Source organism: Bos javanicus, chromosome 2 (assembly GCF_032452875.1).
Source record: "Bos javanicus breed banteng chromosome 2, ARS-OSU_banteng_1.0, whole genome shotgun sequence".
In the NCBI taxonomy this organism is placed as follows: Eukaryota; Metazoa; Chordata; class Mammalia; order Artiodactyla; family Bovidae; genus Bos; species Bos javanicus.
Genome location: NC_083869.1, coordinates 134,847,402 through 134,865,281, shown reverse-complemented (window position 1 = coordinate 134,865,281; position 17,880 = coordinate 134,847,402). Strand labels below are relative to the sequence as shown.

The 17,880-nt window shown below is 52.3% G+C and overlaps 1 protein-coding gene across 2 annotated transcripts in view; it reads left to right on the top strand.

Annotated features, from left to right (window-relative positions):
• Positions 1-17,519, top strand: part of ACTL8 (actin like 8) — a 77,073-nt gene extending 59,554 nt beyond the window's left edge. For both annotated transcript variants that reach the window (XM_061395264.1, XM_061395274.1), the window contains exons 2-3: positions 13,519-13,919; positions 16,262-17,519. In XM_061395264.1, coding sequence (XP_061251248.1) covers positions 13,572-13,919; positions 16,262-17,011 — 1,098 coding nt within the window. In that variant the 5' untranslated portion in view covers positions 13,519-13,571 and the 3' untranslated portion in view covers positions 17,012-17,519. The remainder of the gene's footprint in view (positions 1-13,518; positions 13,920-16,261) is intronic.
• Positions 17,520-17,880: the final 361 nt, after the last annotated feature.

Genomic DNA, 17,880 nt, shown 5'->3' with positions numbered 1-17,880 from the left:
CTTCGTGCTGTCCTGAACACAGCAGCTGTAGGGTGAGAAGCATGGTGGCTGCCTGGTGAGAGGCATGGACTCGGGAGCCAGAGACTGTGGGTTCAGACCCTAATCCAGCTCCTAATCCACACAGCTAAAGCTGTGGGAAACAGGGTGAGTTTTCTGTGGCTCCGTTTCCTTAGGCATAAAACAGGCCAGCGATAGTGCCTCCTCACAGACGGGCTGTGCTCTGAAATGAGGACACACGTGCCCGGCAGGGTGCCTGGGTTGTGGGAAGCACACTCCGTGTTCTCCAGCAGTAGAGGGTCCTGGAGATGGACTGTGGGTACATGAATGGATGAGCACTGGGATGATGGCATCCACCCCCTGGCACTGACCCTCCCCTGACCTCCACAAGCTGTTTAAATAAGAGTCCCTGAGATTGGATTTTTTATGTAGGATGTTATGGAAAAACTTGAACAAGTTTTTTTGCCAACCCAATAGATAAAAGGGCCAAGTGGAGGACTCCTGGCGAAATGTTTAAAACCACAGAGCAGTTCACAGGGCCCAGATGGAGCCCTGACGGACAAACCCTCAAGGGCCCTGTGTGCAAACGCTGCAGACCCTGGGGCGGGGAGAGGGGATGGCCCGGGGTGAGGGGAGACCCCGGGCGGGCAGTTAACGGGGGCAGGCGCAGTCGGGGCCCCGCAGGTCTAACAAAAGCCAGTGTGTTCAGGTTTCCACCCCGTTGCCTTCAGACGGTATTGCTGATCCTTCGAACATCCACGAAGGGAGGCTTTCTCACCTGAAGACTAAGGCTGGGAGAACTGGTTAACCTGAGGTCAGCCGTTCATCACGGGGGTAGTTACGGCTGGGCCTCTGCAAAGCCACAGGCGTGGGTTTGAGTCCTGGTTGCCCGGAAGCCAGGGTGTCCTGGAGCCGATTGCGTCACTTCTCTGAACTTTCACTGCTCCATCCACAAGCCAGAGAGAGCACTGGAGCGCTGTGCCCTCGTCCTGGGGCTGTGCAGGTTAAGTGGGGTAATCTGTGGGAGCACCGCGCAGTGAGTGCTCAGCGGGCGTTGTGTGGTCCGTGGAGGCCTGAGCCGCCAGGTGGAAGTTGTCTGGTGTGAAGTTGCCTTTGGGAGTGAAGGTTTGATTGGTATCTCAAAGACGGCTGAGGTGGGGTGGAAGAGAGCTGCAGACAGAAGCGGTGCGGGAGGGGCCTGCGTTTTAAAGCAGCCTCTGCTGCAGCGTCAGGTGTGTGGAGAGGAGAGGAGGGGGAGGGCGGCCGAGGGCCGGGGCCGGGGGCCGGGACCGGGGTGCTCTGCAGGCGAGGGTGAGCGCAGGCTTCATCTTGCTGCCCGTGTGGGCCTGCTTGGGTGCTCGGTCGGGTCCGACTCTGCGACCCCATGGACTAGCCCGCCAGGCTCCTCTGTCCGTGGGATTTCCCAGGCAAGAATGCTGCAGCGGGGTGCCATTTCCTCCTCCAGGGGGTCTTCCCAACCCAGGGATGGAGCCCACATCTCTTGCGTCTCCTGCGTGGCAGGCAGGTTCTTTACCTCTGGCACCACTGGGAAGCCTCCTTACTGGCTGTGGGAGCTGGAAGGGGCTTGAGCGGGCAGGGAACTGGAAGCCCGCAGAAGGAGCTGTTCTTTGAGGGGCGTGGCGCCGAGTCCACATGGACCAGCGGCGCTGCCAGCGAGTTGGTGCGTCTAAGAAATGATTCATTCAGCCCAGACGGATCTAACAGAGATGCCGGCGATGGGACTGCCACGGGGAAGCCAAGGACCAAAACTCGTCCACCTTGGACTCTAGAGTCCTGTTTCTTGAGAGGGAGATAGCTAGACAGGAAGGCGAGTCAGGGCTTACGGCTCAGTGCTGTGCAGATGATAGAAGTAGCTAACGTGAAACTGGCTGAGAGCAGCGGGAGTGGTCCCGTGACGCCTTCTCTGGGGGGTGACCCTTGAGCTGAGACTGGAAGGATGGTTTCCTGAAGAGCAGGGACAGGGCTTTCAGACAGAAAGGGACGCACATGCTGGACCCCACGGGAGGAAGGGACAGGCTGTGGTCCCGGGACAGGACAGGAGAGGTCAGTGGGGCTGGAGAGGCGCTGCGGGGGAGGAGGCGCAGGACGGTGTGGACAAGCAGGCCCGAGCTTAATGGCAGAGTCTCCTTTCTCCCTCCCCTGGATTATTCCAGTCAGCATAAGCCCTTAGCATATTATTTCTCATCTTAAAAAACCCCAGACCTCCTGGGGTCCCATACCTCTTCACATCTGCTGTATTTCTTTGCTTCCTTTCATAGTAGAACTCACGATGCTTGTCTGCTGGCTGTCTCCAGTGTAAACTAACCTCCCTCCTCTCATCCTTTTTCCCTCATGGCTTTTAATTCTTAGAAACTGTTCATGCCTAGAGGTGTAAGAGTAGTTGGGTGCACCTCAGAATGCACCCTTCACCCATATTCAGTAGTCATTTTTTTGACCACATTTGCTTTGAGGCTTTTGCTATATATATATGCTTTTTTCCCCTGATCTATTTGAAAGTAAATTGCATGACATTCTACCTGTAAATACCTCTTCACAGATCTTCTTAAAATCAAGGATATTCTCTTTCAAAACCACAATATAGTGATCAAGGGCAGGAAATTTAACATTGAAAATATAACCCATATTCACATTTTACCCATAGTTCCCAAAACGCGCTTTTAAAAATTTATGTGCAGTGAGAGTCACTCTTGTTGACATGTAGCTCTGAATTTTGACACATGCACGAAGGTGCGTGCCCGCTGCTGCCGTCAGGGTATGGTCTGGTCCCAGCCCGCGCGTGCCCCTTCCCCTCGTGGCCTGCGCTTCCCCACCCCAGCCCTGGCGCCCGCTGACCCGCCCTCTGTCCTCGGAGCTGTGTCTTTCCCACGATGCCAGGTCAGTGCGGGTGGCAGCAGGTAGGCCCGGCCTCCTCCACTCGGGCTGATTTTGGAAGTCCGTCACGGCGTTGTTTCGGGGTCAGTTTCCTCGCATTACCGAGCGGAACACATGAAATGAGTGTACCGCGGTTTGTGCATCCATTCCCAGCTGAAGAACTGGTGAAGAACCAGTGGTTCCGGTTCTTAGTGATCTGCATTGGTATAAAGCGATTTTTAAATTGGCATAAAGGCTTGAATGCGAACCTCAGCTCCTACTGCTCTTCAGAGGAGAATTGCTGGGCTGCGTGGTGTATGTTTGACTCTGTAAGAAGCGTCCAAGCTCCTGCCCTGATTGGACCTCTGTATACTCCCAGCAGCAGCATGTGAGTTTCAGTGTCTCTCACCTTGTAGCAGTTGGTTCTGTGCTTAAATTTTATCTTAGCCTAGTGCGTGTGTAGTGGCATCTCAATGTGGTTTCAGTGAGCCTTTCCATCGTGATATTAGCATCTTTCTGGGCGCTCACCATCTATAAAGCCTCTTTGACGGCATGTGCACATCTTTGGCCCAGTTTTAAAATATTTACTTCCTGTCATCTTTTTATTTCTGAATTGACATATACGTGACTTATTATATTAACTTCAGGCGTACAACATAATGATTCGGTATTTGTATACATTGCAAATGATCACCACAGTAACCCTGGTTACCACCTGTCACCACACAAAGTCACAAAACATTTTTTTGTTATGAGGACTTTTCAGGTCTATTCTTAGCAACTTTGAGACATGAGCACCGCATTGCTGGCCGCCCTGACTGTGCTGGACGGTACAGCCTGTGGTCACCCACGCTGTAGCCCCTCACCCCCTTCGCCCACTTTGCTCCCTCTGGCGGCCCCCAGTCTGTTCTGTGTGCGTGAGTTTTCATTTTTTGTGTCTTTCGCATATAAGTGAAAGCATACAGCGTTTGTCTTTCTCTCTCTTATTTCACTTAGCATAATACCCTCAAGGTCTGTCTGTACCATCACAAATGGCAAACTTTGATTCTTTTTCATGGTTGAGTACTATTCCATTGCACACGTGTGTGTGTGTGTGTGTGTGTGTGTGTGCGCGCGCGCGTGCGCGCACACACACACACACACACACACACCTTTCTCTATTCATTTGTTCACATGTCTCCCCATCTGCTTCTTTCAAAATAGACCCAAGGCCTCTAGATGTGTGGTGTGCCTGTAGCCTGCCCCTCTGGCTGAAGCTGCAGGCATAACCAGGCCTTTCCACAGGAAGCCTGGCAGTGGGCTCCGGGCTGAAGTCTGTGCGGTGCCCTGCAGGTGCTATCCTGCCAAGAAGTATCTTTGATTGTTTCAGGTCCATGAGGCCTGGAAATGCCAGCCCCCTTGCACACCAGAGCCAGGCGCTCGGGGATGTCCCCTGTGGGGGCTAAGTGTGCCCACCAGCTTTAGCAGGGCCATGGGGGAGGGGGAGTGTGAGGCTGGGCACGCCTGCTGGCTTCAGCAGGGGCAGGGGGTGGCATGGAGGTGAGGCCTGCCCCCTGGGGTTCGCGGGGTAGAAAGGGTGTCCACCTAGGCGGCTGGCTGGTGCCTGCATCCTGGGGAGAGCCCCGCGGGCCCCTGTCCCTGCCTCAGACGCTGCACGGCTGGCCGGTCAGGCTCTCGTGTGTGCTCCAGGCACCGGCACGCTCCCTGCCTTTGCCAAGGGTTCTGAGGCAAGTGAGGCTGCCCGCGAGCCCTTTCAGAGTGGATTCTCTGGCTAGACACTTACCCTGTCCCTCCTACTTCCAGCATCTCCCTCCCTGTCCTGGAACACAGCGGGGACTTGCTTTTATTCTGGGGGGACGTCTTCTGGGTTCACAGTTGGGTCCCTGCTCCAGCTGGCACCATTTCCCTGCCTCCCCTCGGGGCCCCTCCTTACCCCACGAGTCTCTGTCGGCCCTCTTGGCCCAGCGAAGCCCAACATCCTTTTTGCAAACATGTATGTCTCGTTTAGCGTGACCCCCAAAATAAAAGGAAAACATGTTAAAAAAGAGTGGTGTCTCCACTCCATCTGGGATGTGCTTTCTGTTGGTGTTCAAAGCCAGCTGCAGTGGGGCGTCTGTCTGCGGGGCAGGTCCCAGGGTTGGGGTACCCAGTGTGGGATACAGACCCCTCTCTTCTCAGAGAGAAGCGCCGTACTTGTGAGATCCCCCAGCTATGGGTCTCTGGGCCGGGGATGGGGCTTTGGGTGAGACGGCGTCTCTGCCTCTCTCATCCTTTGTTGTTGAGGAGCGGTTGAGCTAGTTTTCAGAGGGAGTTGTCCCGTATGCAGCTGTAGGTTTGGTGTGCCCTGTGGGAGAGGGTGAGCTCAGGGTCTTCCTACACTACCCCCTTGAGCCAGCTCCATCTCTTTTCTGATTATTGATCTTTCGATAGCTCTTTATATTCTGGACACAAGTCCTATGTCAGAAATTTGACTTGCAAATGCAGTTGACCCTTGAACAACGTGGAGGTCAGAGACAGCGAGCCTGCTCAGTTGAGAGTCTGAACGTAGCTTTGCGGTTGGTCCTCCATCCACCTTTCTGCATCTTTGGACTCAACCGTGGGTAGCATAGTATTGTCGTGCGTATTTATTGGAAAAACCTGCGTGTGAGTGGACCTGTGCAGGTCAGAGTTTCTGTATCATTCAAGGGTAAACTGTATTTTCTACCATCCTGTGGCTTGTCTTTTGAGTTTTCATTAATAGCGTTTTTCAAAAAGCAGGAGTTTTTAATTCTGATGAAGTCTAGGATACAAATGTTTCCTTTTATGGGTTCTGCTTTTGATGTTGTATCTGAGAACGCTTAGATGTTCTTAGATAAAGTCACAGAGATTTTCTCTTTTGTTTTCTTCTGTCTCACAGGTTTTTTTTTGTTGTTGTTTTATAATTATGGTTTACATTATTCACTCTGAGTTAATGTTTGTATTAGAGGTGAAGAATGGGTTGAGGGTTTTTTTAAACCTCTCGGAGGGATTCAGTTTTTCCAGCATCGTTTGTTGAATAGACTGCCTTTCATCACTGAAATGTCCTTGCGTCTTTGTCACAATCAATTGGCTGTATTTGTCCCAGTCTGTTCCTGGGTGTTGTTTTTCACTGATCTGAGTGCCCATCCTTTCACCAATACTGTACTTCTTGAGTATTATAGGTTTATAGTAGGTCTTGGAATCACATTGTATAAGTCTTCCAACTTTGTTCTTCTTTTTCAGAATTATTTTGACTTTGTAGTTTCTTTGTCTTCCTATATAAATTTCAGAGTCATCTTGTTGATATCTAAAACAAAAATCCTACTGGCATTTTGAGTGAGTGAGTGAAAGTCGCTAAGTTGTGCCCGTCTCTTTGCGACCCCATGGACCGCAGCCCGCCAGGCTTCTCTGTGCATGGAAGTCTCCAGGCCAGAATACTGGAGTGGGTAGCCGTTCCCTTCTCCAGGAGATCTCCCCGACCCAGGGACTGAACCCATGTCTCCTGCATTGCAGGCAGATTCTTCACTGTCTTAGCCCCAGGGAAGCTTGATTTTGATTGGGATTAAATCTAAAAATCGATTTAGGGAGAATTAACATCCTAATGATACTGAGTCTTCTAATCCATGAACACAGCATCTGTTTGTTTGTTTAGGTTTTCTTTGGTTTCTTTCATCACTGTTTGTGGTTGTTAGCATATTGTACTCAGTATAACACGTTTTGTTAGATTTATACCAAAGTATTTTATAGTTTTTGATGTTATTGTAAGAAATTTTGATTTCCAGCTGTTAATTGCTAGTTTATAAAATACAATTGATGTTTAAAATATTGAACTTACGTCTGGGAGTTGTCCAAGCCCAGTTATTACTACTAGGAAACTTTTTTGTAAGTACTTTGGGATTCTTCTGCAAACAGGAACAGTTTTATTTATTCTTTTCCAGTTTATATGCTCTTTATTTCATACTTTCCTTGCCTTATAGCACTACTGGCTGAAACTTCAGCTAACTGAGTGGTGAGAATTGACCTCCTTGTCTTACTCCTGATCTTAGGAGGAAAACTTAAGTATATTATTTGTAGGGTTTTTTTGTTTTGGAAGATGCCTTTTTTTAGGTTAAGAAGATTCTCTTTTATCCCCTAGTAGTAGAGAGTTTTTATTATAAGTTTATGTTGAATTTTATCCAGTTTTTCTTTTTGCATCGAGATGGTCATATAATTTTTCTTCTTTCTTCTGTCAGTAGATTGAATTATATTAATTAAAAAATCTTAAACCAGCTTTACATTTCTGGGAAAAGCCCCATTTAGTTGATGAGTGTTGGGAAGATCCTCTGGAGAAGGAAATCGCAACCCACTGCAGTGTCTTGCCTGGGAAGTCCCATGGACAGAGGAGTCTGGCGGGCCACAGCCCATGGGGTCACAAAGGGTTGGACACAGACTCAAATTAGCGACCAAAGAAGAAAAATTAGCAAATTACTCTTTTTATATATTGCTGAGTTTGCTGATGTTTTATTCAGAATTTTGTTCATCAGAGACTTTGGTTTGTGTTTTTCTTTTTTTGTAGTATCTTTGATTTGGTCATCAAGGTCACACTGCCCTCATGAGATACGGGACCTCATCTTTGGCTTTCTGGAAGATGTTGTATACAATTAGAATCATTTTTTCTTTGCTTAAATTTTTGGTAGCATTTACCAGTGAAGCTATTTGGTCTCGAGTTCTCTTCATTGGGAGATTTTAAACTCCCAATCTCTTTAAAAATCCAATCTCTTTGATAGTCACAGTGCTGTTCAGTTTATATATTCCTTTTTGAGTGAACTTGAACAGATTATGTCTTTGAAGAAATTTCTTCCTTTAACTGTGTTGTCAGATTGATAGTCGCAAAGTCGTTCATGACCACTTCTTGTCACTTTCACGTGTGTGGTGTCCAAGTGATGTCCCCTCCTTCCTGCCAGCAGTCCCGTGTGTCTTACCTCTTTCTTTCTCAATCTGACTAGAGGTTTATCAATTTATTAATCATTTCAAAGACCCAGCTTATGGTTTAATTGTCTTTTCTGTATTGGTTCCCTATTGATTTTGTTCATTTCCATCCACTGCTTGCTTTGAATTTAACGCATTCTTCTTTTTCCAGCTTCTAAAGGTGGAAGCTTACTTGAAACATGGTTTTCTTTTTCAAATATAAACATTTAATGCTATAAATGGTGCTGGAGAACACTCTTGAGAGGCCTGTGGACTGCAGGGAGATCAAAACAGTCAATCCTAAAGGAAGCTAATCCTGAATATTCATTGGAAGGACTGATGTTGAAGCTGAAACTCCAATACTTTGGCCACCTGATACGAAGATCCGATTCATTAGAAAAGACCCTGATGCTGGGAAAGATTGAAGGCAGGAGGAGAAGGGGATGACAGAGGATGAGATGGTTGGATGGCATCACCGACTCTGTGGACATGAGTTTGGGTGAACTCTGGGAGTTGGTGCTGGACAGGGAGGCCTGGCGTGCCGCAGTCCATGGGGTCAGAGAGTCGGACGCGACTGAGCGCCTGAACGTCAACAGTGCTGTAAACCCCTGAGTACTGTTTCAGCGGCATCTCCTGAAGTTTTAGATTCTACTTCGATTTTCAGTTTAAATAATTTCTGATTTTGTCTTTGACCCAGGCACCATTGTTTTCACAAAAATGGAGATTTTCCAGATGTCATTCTGATTTTGACTTCTTTTGATTGCTTTATGGTCAAAGGACATGCTTTATATGCCTCAAGTCAGTGCTGCAAGAGGAAAGAGGACGCAGACAGACAGCAGCCGCGCCCCCCAGGGGCTGCTTCTCTGGGTGTCACTTTCCTCCTCAGTCTGTTTTGTTTCCCTTTTGCTGTTCAGAGTCTCCAGGGAGCTGCTTTTTGTGTGTTGTCAAACTTGTTAGTTATCTTCCACGGTAGAGAGGACTGTGGTGCACTTACTGCGTCTTGACTGGTACCAGAGATGTTACTGCTGCTCCTGGCGGGAGCCCGTTCCTCAGTGTCCAGGGTCAGAAAACGTACACTGTGTTGGTGGCCGTGTCCTTTAGTTCTCAGCGCTCCCTTGGCGTTGCTTTCTGTTTTGTAGAGTGCTGGAGTTTCCGCAGAGCAGGCTCCGTTCTCTAGAATCTCTCTCCCATGCCTCAGACTTTTCTCCTCCCCTTTCCAGTGAAACTCACTTGCCTGATGGCTTCTGTATAGCTTCATCCAGTCGGTATTTCTTGGTCTTCATCTTGATTTCTCAGCACATGCAGATCTTCTCTTGAAGTATTTGTTCTGCTTGGCCTTTGAGATGGCCCCTCTGGTTCCTGCTCACCTGCATGGCCTCTGCTTCTCATCTTCCTCATTGGTTCCTCTCAAGGCCCGGCCTCCAGACCTTAGAGCCTCTCAGACATCAGTCTTCCTCTGCACCGGGTCCCTGCATGATCTCATGCATCCCCAGAATCTGCAGCTCCACCCATTCACTAGGGCTCCCCAGGTGGTGCTGGTGGTAGAGCGTCCACCTGCCAGTGCAGGAGACACAGAGACACCAGTTGGCTCGATCCCTGGGTCGGGAAGACCCCCTGGAGGAGGAAATATCAACCCACTCCAGTATTCTTGCCTGGAGAATCCTTGGACAGAGGAGCCTGGCGGGCTGCGGTCCATGGGGTCACGAAGCGTCAGACACGACTGAGCGACTGAGCATGCGTGCACCCATCCACTGATTCTCAGGTGCAGCTCCAGCTCAGGTAACTGTAAACTCTGCCTTAAGGCATCCTCGTGTGTGTCTGGTAGGCATCTCAGACTTAGATCATGTCCAAAATAAAATTCCTGATTTCCTCCCTATCTGAAACCTGTTCTTTCCGTAGTCTTCCTCTTAGTGAGTGCATATGTCATTCTTCTGGCTTTTTGGGGTAAAAATCTTGGCATCGCTCTTTATTCCTCATCTTGTCTCACACTGCGTCGTACTCATCTTTCTTAAATACGTTCAGAATCTGAGCACCTCTCTCCTCGGGAGTTAGCAGCTTGGTGCCGCTGCCATCATCTTTCTCATCTTTCTGCCTCCTGCTTCTCACGGTCTGTACTTTACATCAGCCCAGTGGTCCTTTTTATAACTCAAGTCAGATAATATTCCTTCCCCAATTCAGACCCTTAGTGGCTCCTCTCGGCTCGAGGCACAGCACAGCACCCCCGGAAAGCCCATCTGAGACCTTCAGCTCCCTTCCCCTCGCCCGCCACGTCCCCACACTGGCCTCGGGGATGCTCTCAGCTCACAGCCGGCAGGTTTTGCCTCAGGGCCTTTGCACTTGCTGTTCCCTTAGCTTGGAATGGTTTCCCAGGTGACCGCATGCCTCGTTCTCTCACTGAACTCAGTTCTCTGCTCAGCTGTCCCTCTATAAAGAGGCCCTGTTTAGAATAACGCCAAGCCTCTGTGCCCCTTACACTCCGTGTTGCTTTTACCAGATTTTCTTTCTCTTTATTGTGCTAATCCCACCTGGTGTGAAGCATTGATCAGGTGCTTGCTGATGGTCTCTCTCAGTAGAGTGTAAGCTCTGGGAGGGTAGCAACCACATCAGAATGGTTTGGATCCATAATGCTCAGTAGGGGTTTGTTTTATACAGTAGGTGATTCAGTAAAGTGCTTTTGAATGTGTACATTTTAGTCTCTGTCCTGGGGATGGGCTCCTTGGAGCCATCCAGACTTTCTTCCTGCAGTCATGGCCCAGGGGGACGGTGGCCCCTTGCTCTCCATCCTCAAGTTCCCAGGCCGGGCAGCTGGGCCACCCACCTGGACGCCCCTAACTGAGCAACTCGATCAAGCGTCACAGTGGACATTAGCCTGCCTGCATCTCCTGGTGCCAGATGCCAGGGGCAAGGAAGCGGTTACGAGTTGCCCTGCTCTTGAGGTGCAGAGAGGTCGGTGGTACAGCCTACGTCCCAGAAGTCATCTGGATGCCCGTTTCTCCATCACTCTCGGTCCCAGCAGGCAAGGGAGGAGACTGGTGCCTCGGTTCCGTCTCGCTCCTTCTCTTCGCTCTGCCCCATCTGTTGTCAGATCTCATTCGAGGAAGCCTAACCAGAGGCCCAAGGCTGGTGAGAGCGGGCGGCTGCTGGCCAGGCCAGGTGGTGGCTGCCATGCTCTGTGGCGCCAGGTCGACGGAGCTGCAGCTCAAACTGAGGCAGGCGCACCGCTGGCGGAGTGGCGGCTCCGGGGTGTGGCCTCGGGCTGAGCTGCTCCAGGGTCTCTCATGCTAGACACCCACGTGCATCCTTGGTAGCAAGTCTGCTGAGTGTGTGACGATTTGCATTCTGCAAGGGGATTTCATGTATCTCTCGTTTGTCTCCATATCCACTGGGTTTGCGCCTTCATTTTTACTCAGAGTAAAAGCCACTCTTTACTGTATGGATGTGAGGGTTTGGACAAATGCATGCAGTTGTGTACCCACCACCAGAGTAGAACATCACCCCCAGCGCCCCATGGGGTCAGCCCTTCTCCATCCCTGGCTGCTGAGAGCCGCAGGTTTGTTTTGTCTTTATGCTTTTGCCTTTTCCGAAACGTTGTATGAACGGGAACTCCTACAGCATGCATCTTCCGAGTCTGACCTGTTCCCTTGAGCTCAATGCATTTGAGAATTATTCATGTTACTGTGTGTATCACTTAGTCCTTTTTCTTGCTGAGTGCGAGTCCATTGGATGGAGACGTGTCTGTGCCTCTCCAGTTGATACTTAGCTTGTTTCTATACTTGAGTGATTATGAGTGAAAGTTCTAAACACACGAACATGTGTTTTTGTGCAAACAGAAGCTTTTGTTTCCCTTGGGTAAATCCTTGGAGTAGAAACGCTAGGCTGTGTGGTCGATGCATGTTTGACTTTCTGAGAAGCTGCCAGGCTGCTTTCTGCGGTGGCAGCACAGTCCTGCACCCCCACCGGCAGCGTGCACGGGGCTCTGGTCCTCCGCCTCCTCGTCAGCTCTTGCTGTAGTCGGCCTGCGACTTCAGCCGTTCTCATAGGTGTGCAGCGGCATCATGGTGCTTTTGGTTTTCATCTTCCTAACAATGTTGAGCATCGTCTCCCGTGTATATTTGCCATTCCTGTATTGTCTTTTGTGAAGTGTTTAAATCTTTCACCCATTCAAGACATTGGGTTATTTTCATGTTATTGGGTTTTGTGAGTCCTTTATATTTCTTGGATAAAAGCTCTTTATCAGGTGTGTGGTTTGTAACTTTTTTCTCCAAATCTGTACCTTGTATGCGTTATTCTCTTAATAGTTTCTTTTGAAGAGCAAAAGTTCTTAAGTTTGATGAAGCCCCACCTCTCAATTTGCTCTTTTATGAATCAGGCTATTAGTGTTGTATCTTAGAAAACTTTGGAGATCACAGTGATTTTTCTGCTGTGTTTTCTTTCAAAACTTGTATAGGTTCAGGTTTGATATTTAGGTTTATGGTCTATTTTGAGTTAATCTTGAACAAAGTATGAGGTGTGGATTCAAGATTCTTTTTTGGTGTGGGACCTGCAGTTGTTCCCTCCCGTTTATTGTGAAGACTCTTCTTCCTTATGTCATTGTTTTTGCACCTTGTCGAAGGTCCGGTGGCATTTTTCGTGTGGATTTATTTGTGGACTCTCCACCCTGTCCTTTAGAGCTATGTGATTTTCCTTTGGCCAACCCACATAGCCTTGGCTAGTACAGTTTTTATAGTCAAGTCTGAAAATCAGGTGTGACCACGCCTGCCTTCTCAGCATGCCTGTGTTTGTAATTGCCCTCACTGTACAGAGGAGGGCGCTGACCACAGTCATGGTCAGCTGTGTGGCCCGCAGCCTCTTGTATAGTCTGTTAGATTCTCAGCACACACTCAAACTCCGTATCCTCTCATCAGCCTCGCCTGGTGCTCGCTGTGTTCTTTGGAGTTTGGTTTGGGTTTACATCTCACCCTGGTTTTATTAGTTGTGTGGCCCCGGGAAACGCGTTTCCATCTCTGTGTGCCTCAGCTTCCCTGCCGTCAACGAGTGTCACGGCAGCGCTGCCAAGTAGACTGTGGTGACGGTGAAGTAGTACAGATGGTGGTGAAAATGAAGTGGGGCCGTTTGTTGGGCCAAACCCTGTGAAATTGCTGACGCTTGATCGTTTCTGATGGACACACGACTGTCGTGCCTCCCTCAACCCGACACTCAGCCTCGCAGCACTAGACGGGCAAGAGAGAGTCTACTGCAGGGTGGCCGCCACGTCGTCGTCGTCATTCCTGTTGCTGCTCCTGTTCTCGCTGTCACTACCGAGGGCGGTGGCCCCGCAGCTGGAGCTGCGTCTCCCGCGTGTCCTCAGTCAGGCAGCCAAAGTCCACAGGCCCGTCCTCTGTGACGAGCTTCTCAGGTCTGCAGAATGCGAGAGGGCCCCCGGGAGCAGAGATGCCCACGTGGTGTGGACAGCATGCCAAGTGCAGGGGGAGAAGCCTGCTGGAAGGGGGGCAAGTGGATCGGCTGGCCTTCCAGGTGGGGCCTGTTAGGTGCACTTCGTAGAATGGGAGTTTGGAAAGAACCGTCCAGGTGCAGGTTGCAGCTTGTTCAAAGGCCGGGAAAGGTGAGCAGATGAACTCACAGGAGCCTGAGGTTTGACTGTGGGGTGGAGAAGCCAGTGGCGGCCTAGAGTGGGCGCATGGTCACCCCTGTTCTCTTCCTCCACAGGTGGCCAAACTTGCTTGCGGAGCCCGTGAGCAGGCCTCCCCCCCGCCTCCACCATGTCTGCAAGAACCATCATCATTGACCACGGCTCTGCCTTTCTGAAGGCTGGCTTGTCGGGCTGGAATGAGCCGCAGCTGGTCTTACCCAGTGTCGTGAACTACATCCCCTGCCGGGAGAACCCGGGCCCCAGTTACGCTCGGCGGCGTGTGAGTCTTGGCATCGACATTTGCCGACCCGACACCTTCAGCTACCCCGTGCAGCGGGGCCGCGTCATCAACTGGGAGGGTGTGGAGCACATCTGGTCGTTTATCCTGGAGAAGCATCGGCTGGAGCACGAGGACTTCCCTGTGATCATCACAGAGAGCCCCCTGAAGGAGCCCGTGGACCGTCAGAAAACCCTGGAGGTAAGGCCTTCTCTGGGCTGCCCCTCCAGGGAGCGGGCCTGACACTGTGTTCAGACCCACGTGGGCACGGGAGCTCCGCCCTCTGAAGCATTCGCACTGTGAATGCTGACTGTGCCCCGCGTGTGTGCCCAGCACTCGTGTTAGGCGAGGGGGTCGCATAGAGGCCCCCTGGGCAGGAGGCACAGCAGGTCAGCGCTCTGTGAACAGGGTGCGGTGGGGAGGGGGCTCTGGGTGCTCACGGGCTCCATAAATGTTCACAGAGCACCTTCCGGTCCTCAAAGAGCTTATGTGCTGGAGGAATGCTTGACGGTGAGCAAGTTAACAAGAATTCCAGGTAGTAATCAGTTCTAAAACCAAGATGCAGTGGGGTGAAACTGACTGAGGGGAACAGGGGAGCCCCTTTGATGTGATCAGGGAGGCCTTCCGTGGGAGGCTGGAGCCCAGCAAGCTAGGGAGGGTGGCAACAGGAAGCCAGGGGCCGGAGCTCATCGGTCTGGTAGGCTGTGGGATGTGGTTGGACTTCACTCTAAATCAAAGGTTGGCAAACTGTAGCCAGTTGGTCAGGTGTGGCTTACCGTCTGTCTTTATAAATAAAGGTTTATTGAGACATGCCCGCGGCCGCTCGCTTACATGTCACCTGTGGCTGCTCTCACCCCGCAGCAGCAGGACTGAGGAGCTGGAGCGAGGCCATGGCTCGCCGCTGCAGGTCTGCTAGATGAAATGCATGGTAGGCTGGGATTTCCCATCAACAGCAAGCACTGTTCCAGCGAGTCACATGTTGCATAGGATATAAAGTGAAGGGAAACGGAAGTCTCTCAGTTGTGTCCAAGTCTTTGCGACCCCATGGACTGTAGCCCACCAGGCTCCTCCGTCCATGGGATTTTCCAGGCAAGAGCACTAGAGTGGGCTGCCATTGCCTTCTCCAGGGGATCTTCCCGACCCAGGGATCGAAGCCAGGTCTCCTGTGTTGTAGGCAGACACTTTACCGTCTGAGCCACCCAGGAAGTCATAGGATATAGTGAAACACTATTTGTTGTCCAGCTAAAATTCAGATTTAATTGGGCATCTTGTGTTTTTATTTGCTACATCTGATACCCTGAACCATTTATAGGAAATGTTTGCCAACCTCTGCTCTGAGTGAATATGGAGCTCCTGGAGAGCTTTAAGTAGGGTGAGGGGGTCACATTTGATTTTTATTTGGAAAAGAGGACCTTGGCTTCTGTATGGGGAATGGATGGTGAGGGGATAATAGTCTGAGCATAGGAATGGACGGAGCTCCCTCCCACTGAGGGGAGCAGGTGGGCCTGTGGGCCTGCAAAGGCGGCTAGGTGGCCAGAGGCTCCAGGGGCTACAGAGCTGGGCCGTTCAAGCCTTTCTGCATCTGTGGTGTCAGAGCCCTGGGGACGCAGCGTGGGCTGGGCAGTTGGGAGGAGGGGGTGGGGTGCTCTGTAAAGACTAGGGGGGTGACAGGCAGGGAAAAAATCAGCCGGGGGACTTGCCAAGCTCTAAAGATCAGAATTCCAGCTTTGTCTTGGTGTTTGGAAAGTGTTTATCTTAAACAACGGGCTTCCCATGTCAGGAGGTGAGCGTCCCCCCCGCCCCGCCCTCCCTTCCTGCTGGCCCTCCTTTCAGGAGGCGGTGGGCTGTGCGCAGCACGGCTTTCTTCTCTCATCACTTCTGTCTTATTAAAAAGAACGCTTCAGGGGCTTCCCTGCTGGCTCAGTGGTGAAGAATCCATCTGCCAGTGCAGGAGACATGGGTTCGATCTCTGGTCCAGGAAGGTCCCACGTGCCGCGGAGCAGCCAAGCCTGTGACCCGCAGCTACTGAGCCTGTGCTTGGAGCCCGGGAGCCACAACCACTGAGCCCGAGCCCCCGAGAGCCCAAGCCCCACAGGCAGAGGGGCCGTCACAGCGAGAGGCACCCTGCAACCGCAGCGTAGCCCCGATCGCCGCAGCTAGAGAAAAGCCTGTGCAGCAGAGACCCAGCACGGCCAAAAAGTAAAAAAAAAAATTGAAAACAACTGAAATAGTTCAGGCTGCACCTCCTGCCCTGGACCTGCCCCAGCTTGCGCTGTGCTGCTCACACAGCCAGGCGCCTGCGCGCACACACTCAGGCTCTCCCTGCCCCTCCACCAGAACGGTCTTCCAAAAGGCCGTCATCAGGCAAGCTCCCGAGGGCCAGCCTGGCTCCTCCTGATCCTCCAGGACCCTTCCCGAGTCCCCCCAGGGTGAGCCGCACGGGGCGGGCCGGTCCCTGGAGGACACGTGTCTGTGCCGCCTTGCGCTCTGCCTCGCGTGGTCCTGGGGAGCTCGCTGAGCGTCTGTCCGCTCCCCTCCTGCAGATCCTGTTTGAGTTGCTGAACGTGCCGTCCGTCCTCCTGGCCGACCAGCTGGAGATGTCGCTGTACTCGTCCGGCCTGCTGACGGGCGTGGTGGTGGACTCAGGCTGTGGCCTGACGCGCGTGCAGCCCTTCCACCTGGGCCGCCCGCTGCGGCCCGGGGCAACGACGCTGGAGTTCGCGGGCCAGGACCTCTCGGTCTATCTCTTCAAGAGCCTCTTCAAGGAAGACTACAATCGCCACAACCTGTTCCAGCTGGACACCGTGGCCAGCACCCAGATGCGTAAGTGCTACGTGCCGCAGAACCTGGGGGACGAGCTGGACTTCTACCAGAACCTGCCGGACGGCGCCGACGAGCGCAACAGCTACCATCTGCCGGATGGCACCGCGGTGGAGCTGACCCCTATGCAGCGGCTGGCCCCCGAGATGTTCTTCAGCCCCCAGGTGTTCGGCCTGCAGGGGCCCAGCCTCGCCCAGGCCGCCATGGACTCCATCGAGGCCTGCGAGGCCAGCCTGCGCCCGCTGCTCGCCTCTCACGTGGCGCCCTGTGGGGGCAACACCCTCTACCCCGGCTTCACCATGCGCCTCTACCAGCTGCTCGCCAGCCATTTCTTCCCCACCAAGGCGTCCGTGTTTGCGGGCTCCAACAGGCATTTCAGTGTCTGGCTGGGAGCGTCCGTGGTGGCTCACCTGTCGACGTACAAGTCTGAGTGGCTGACGAAGGAGGAGTATGACGAGAGGTTCCGGCTGTAGCCAGCTGGCCTGCTCCTGCGGCCCAGCCCCCCTTGGAAGGGCGTGGGGGCTCATCCCAGCGAGAGGCTGGGCCAGGGTGGGCTTGGCTGGCTTTGGAATGCAGAGGTCATGGGAGATTGTTTTAGGCTCTAGGGTTTTATCTTGTTTCAAGACTGGGATTCACCCCATTGGAGGACAGGTTGTCACCCTGGAAACCCTTTGGGGGGGCTAGTCTGTCACTGGGATGGAGCTGCCAGCTGCCATCTCCACGCTTAACAGTTGCTTGTTTTCTCCTGGCGTTTCTCTTGGGCGGTCCCATTCTTTTGATTGAGTAGGTTTGAATGGGAGCGAGGGAGAATTATTTTTGAGGGGGGACAGGGTGGGTGGGATGGGAGAGTTGAAGTCTGTAGACCTCCCCCTCCTTCCAGATGAGTGGGGGTTGGTGCGGGAGGCCTGGCGCGCCCTTCCTGCCCTTGGGCCCCTGGCCGAGGTCTTGTTTTCCGTATGCAAATAAATAACTTGTTTGGAAGTGCTGGCTTCTGTGGTCGTGGGGGACGCAGGGAGTGTGAGCACGTGAGTGCCGGGGTGGGGCCCGGGCTGCCTGTGGGGGCTTCAGGGACCTGTGAGCGGTGGTTTCCCCGGAGCCCAGTGGGTGAGGGCCTGGCGCACCCTTCTCTGATGGCCGCGTCCTCCCCACTCCTTCTGGACGTCCCGGTGCTCTGCGGAAGTGGTGTTCCTGTTGGTTTAGTGTTTATTCAGTCAATACCAGGGAACCTGCCACGTGTCTGGTATTCTGCTGGGCACTGTGGACTTCAAGGTGAAAAGACACGTGAGGTTTCTGGTTCCAGGAGGTTGGCGTCTCCTGCGGGGGCACATGTGATGGGTACAGG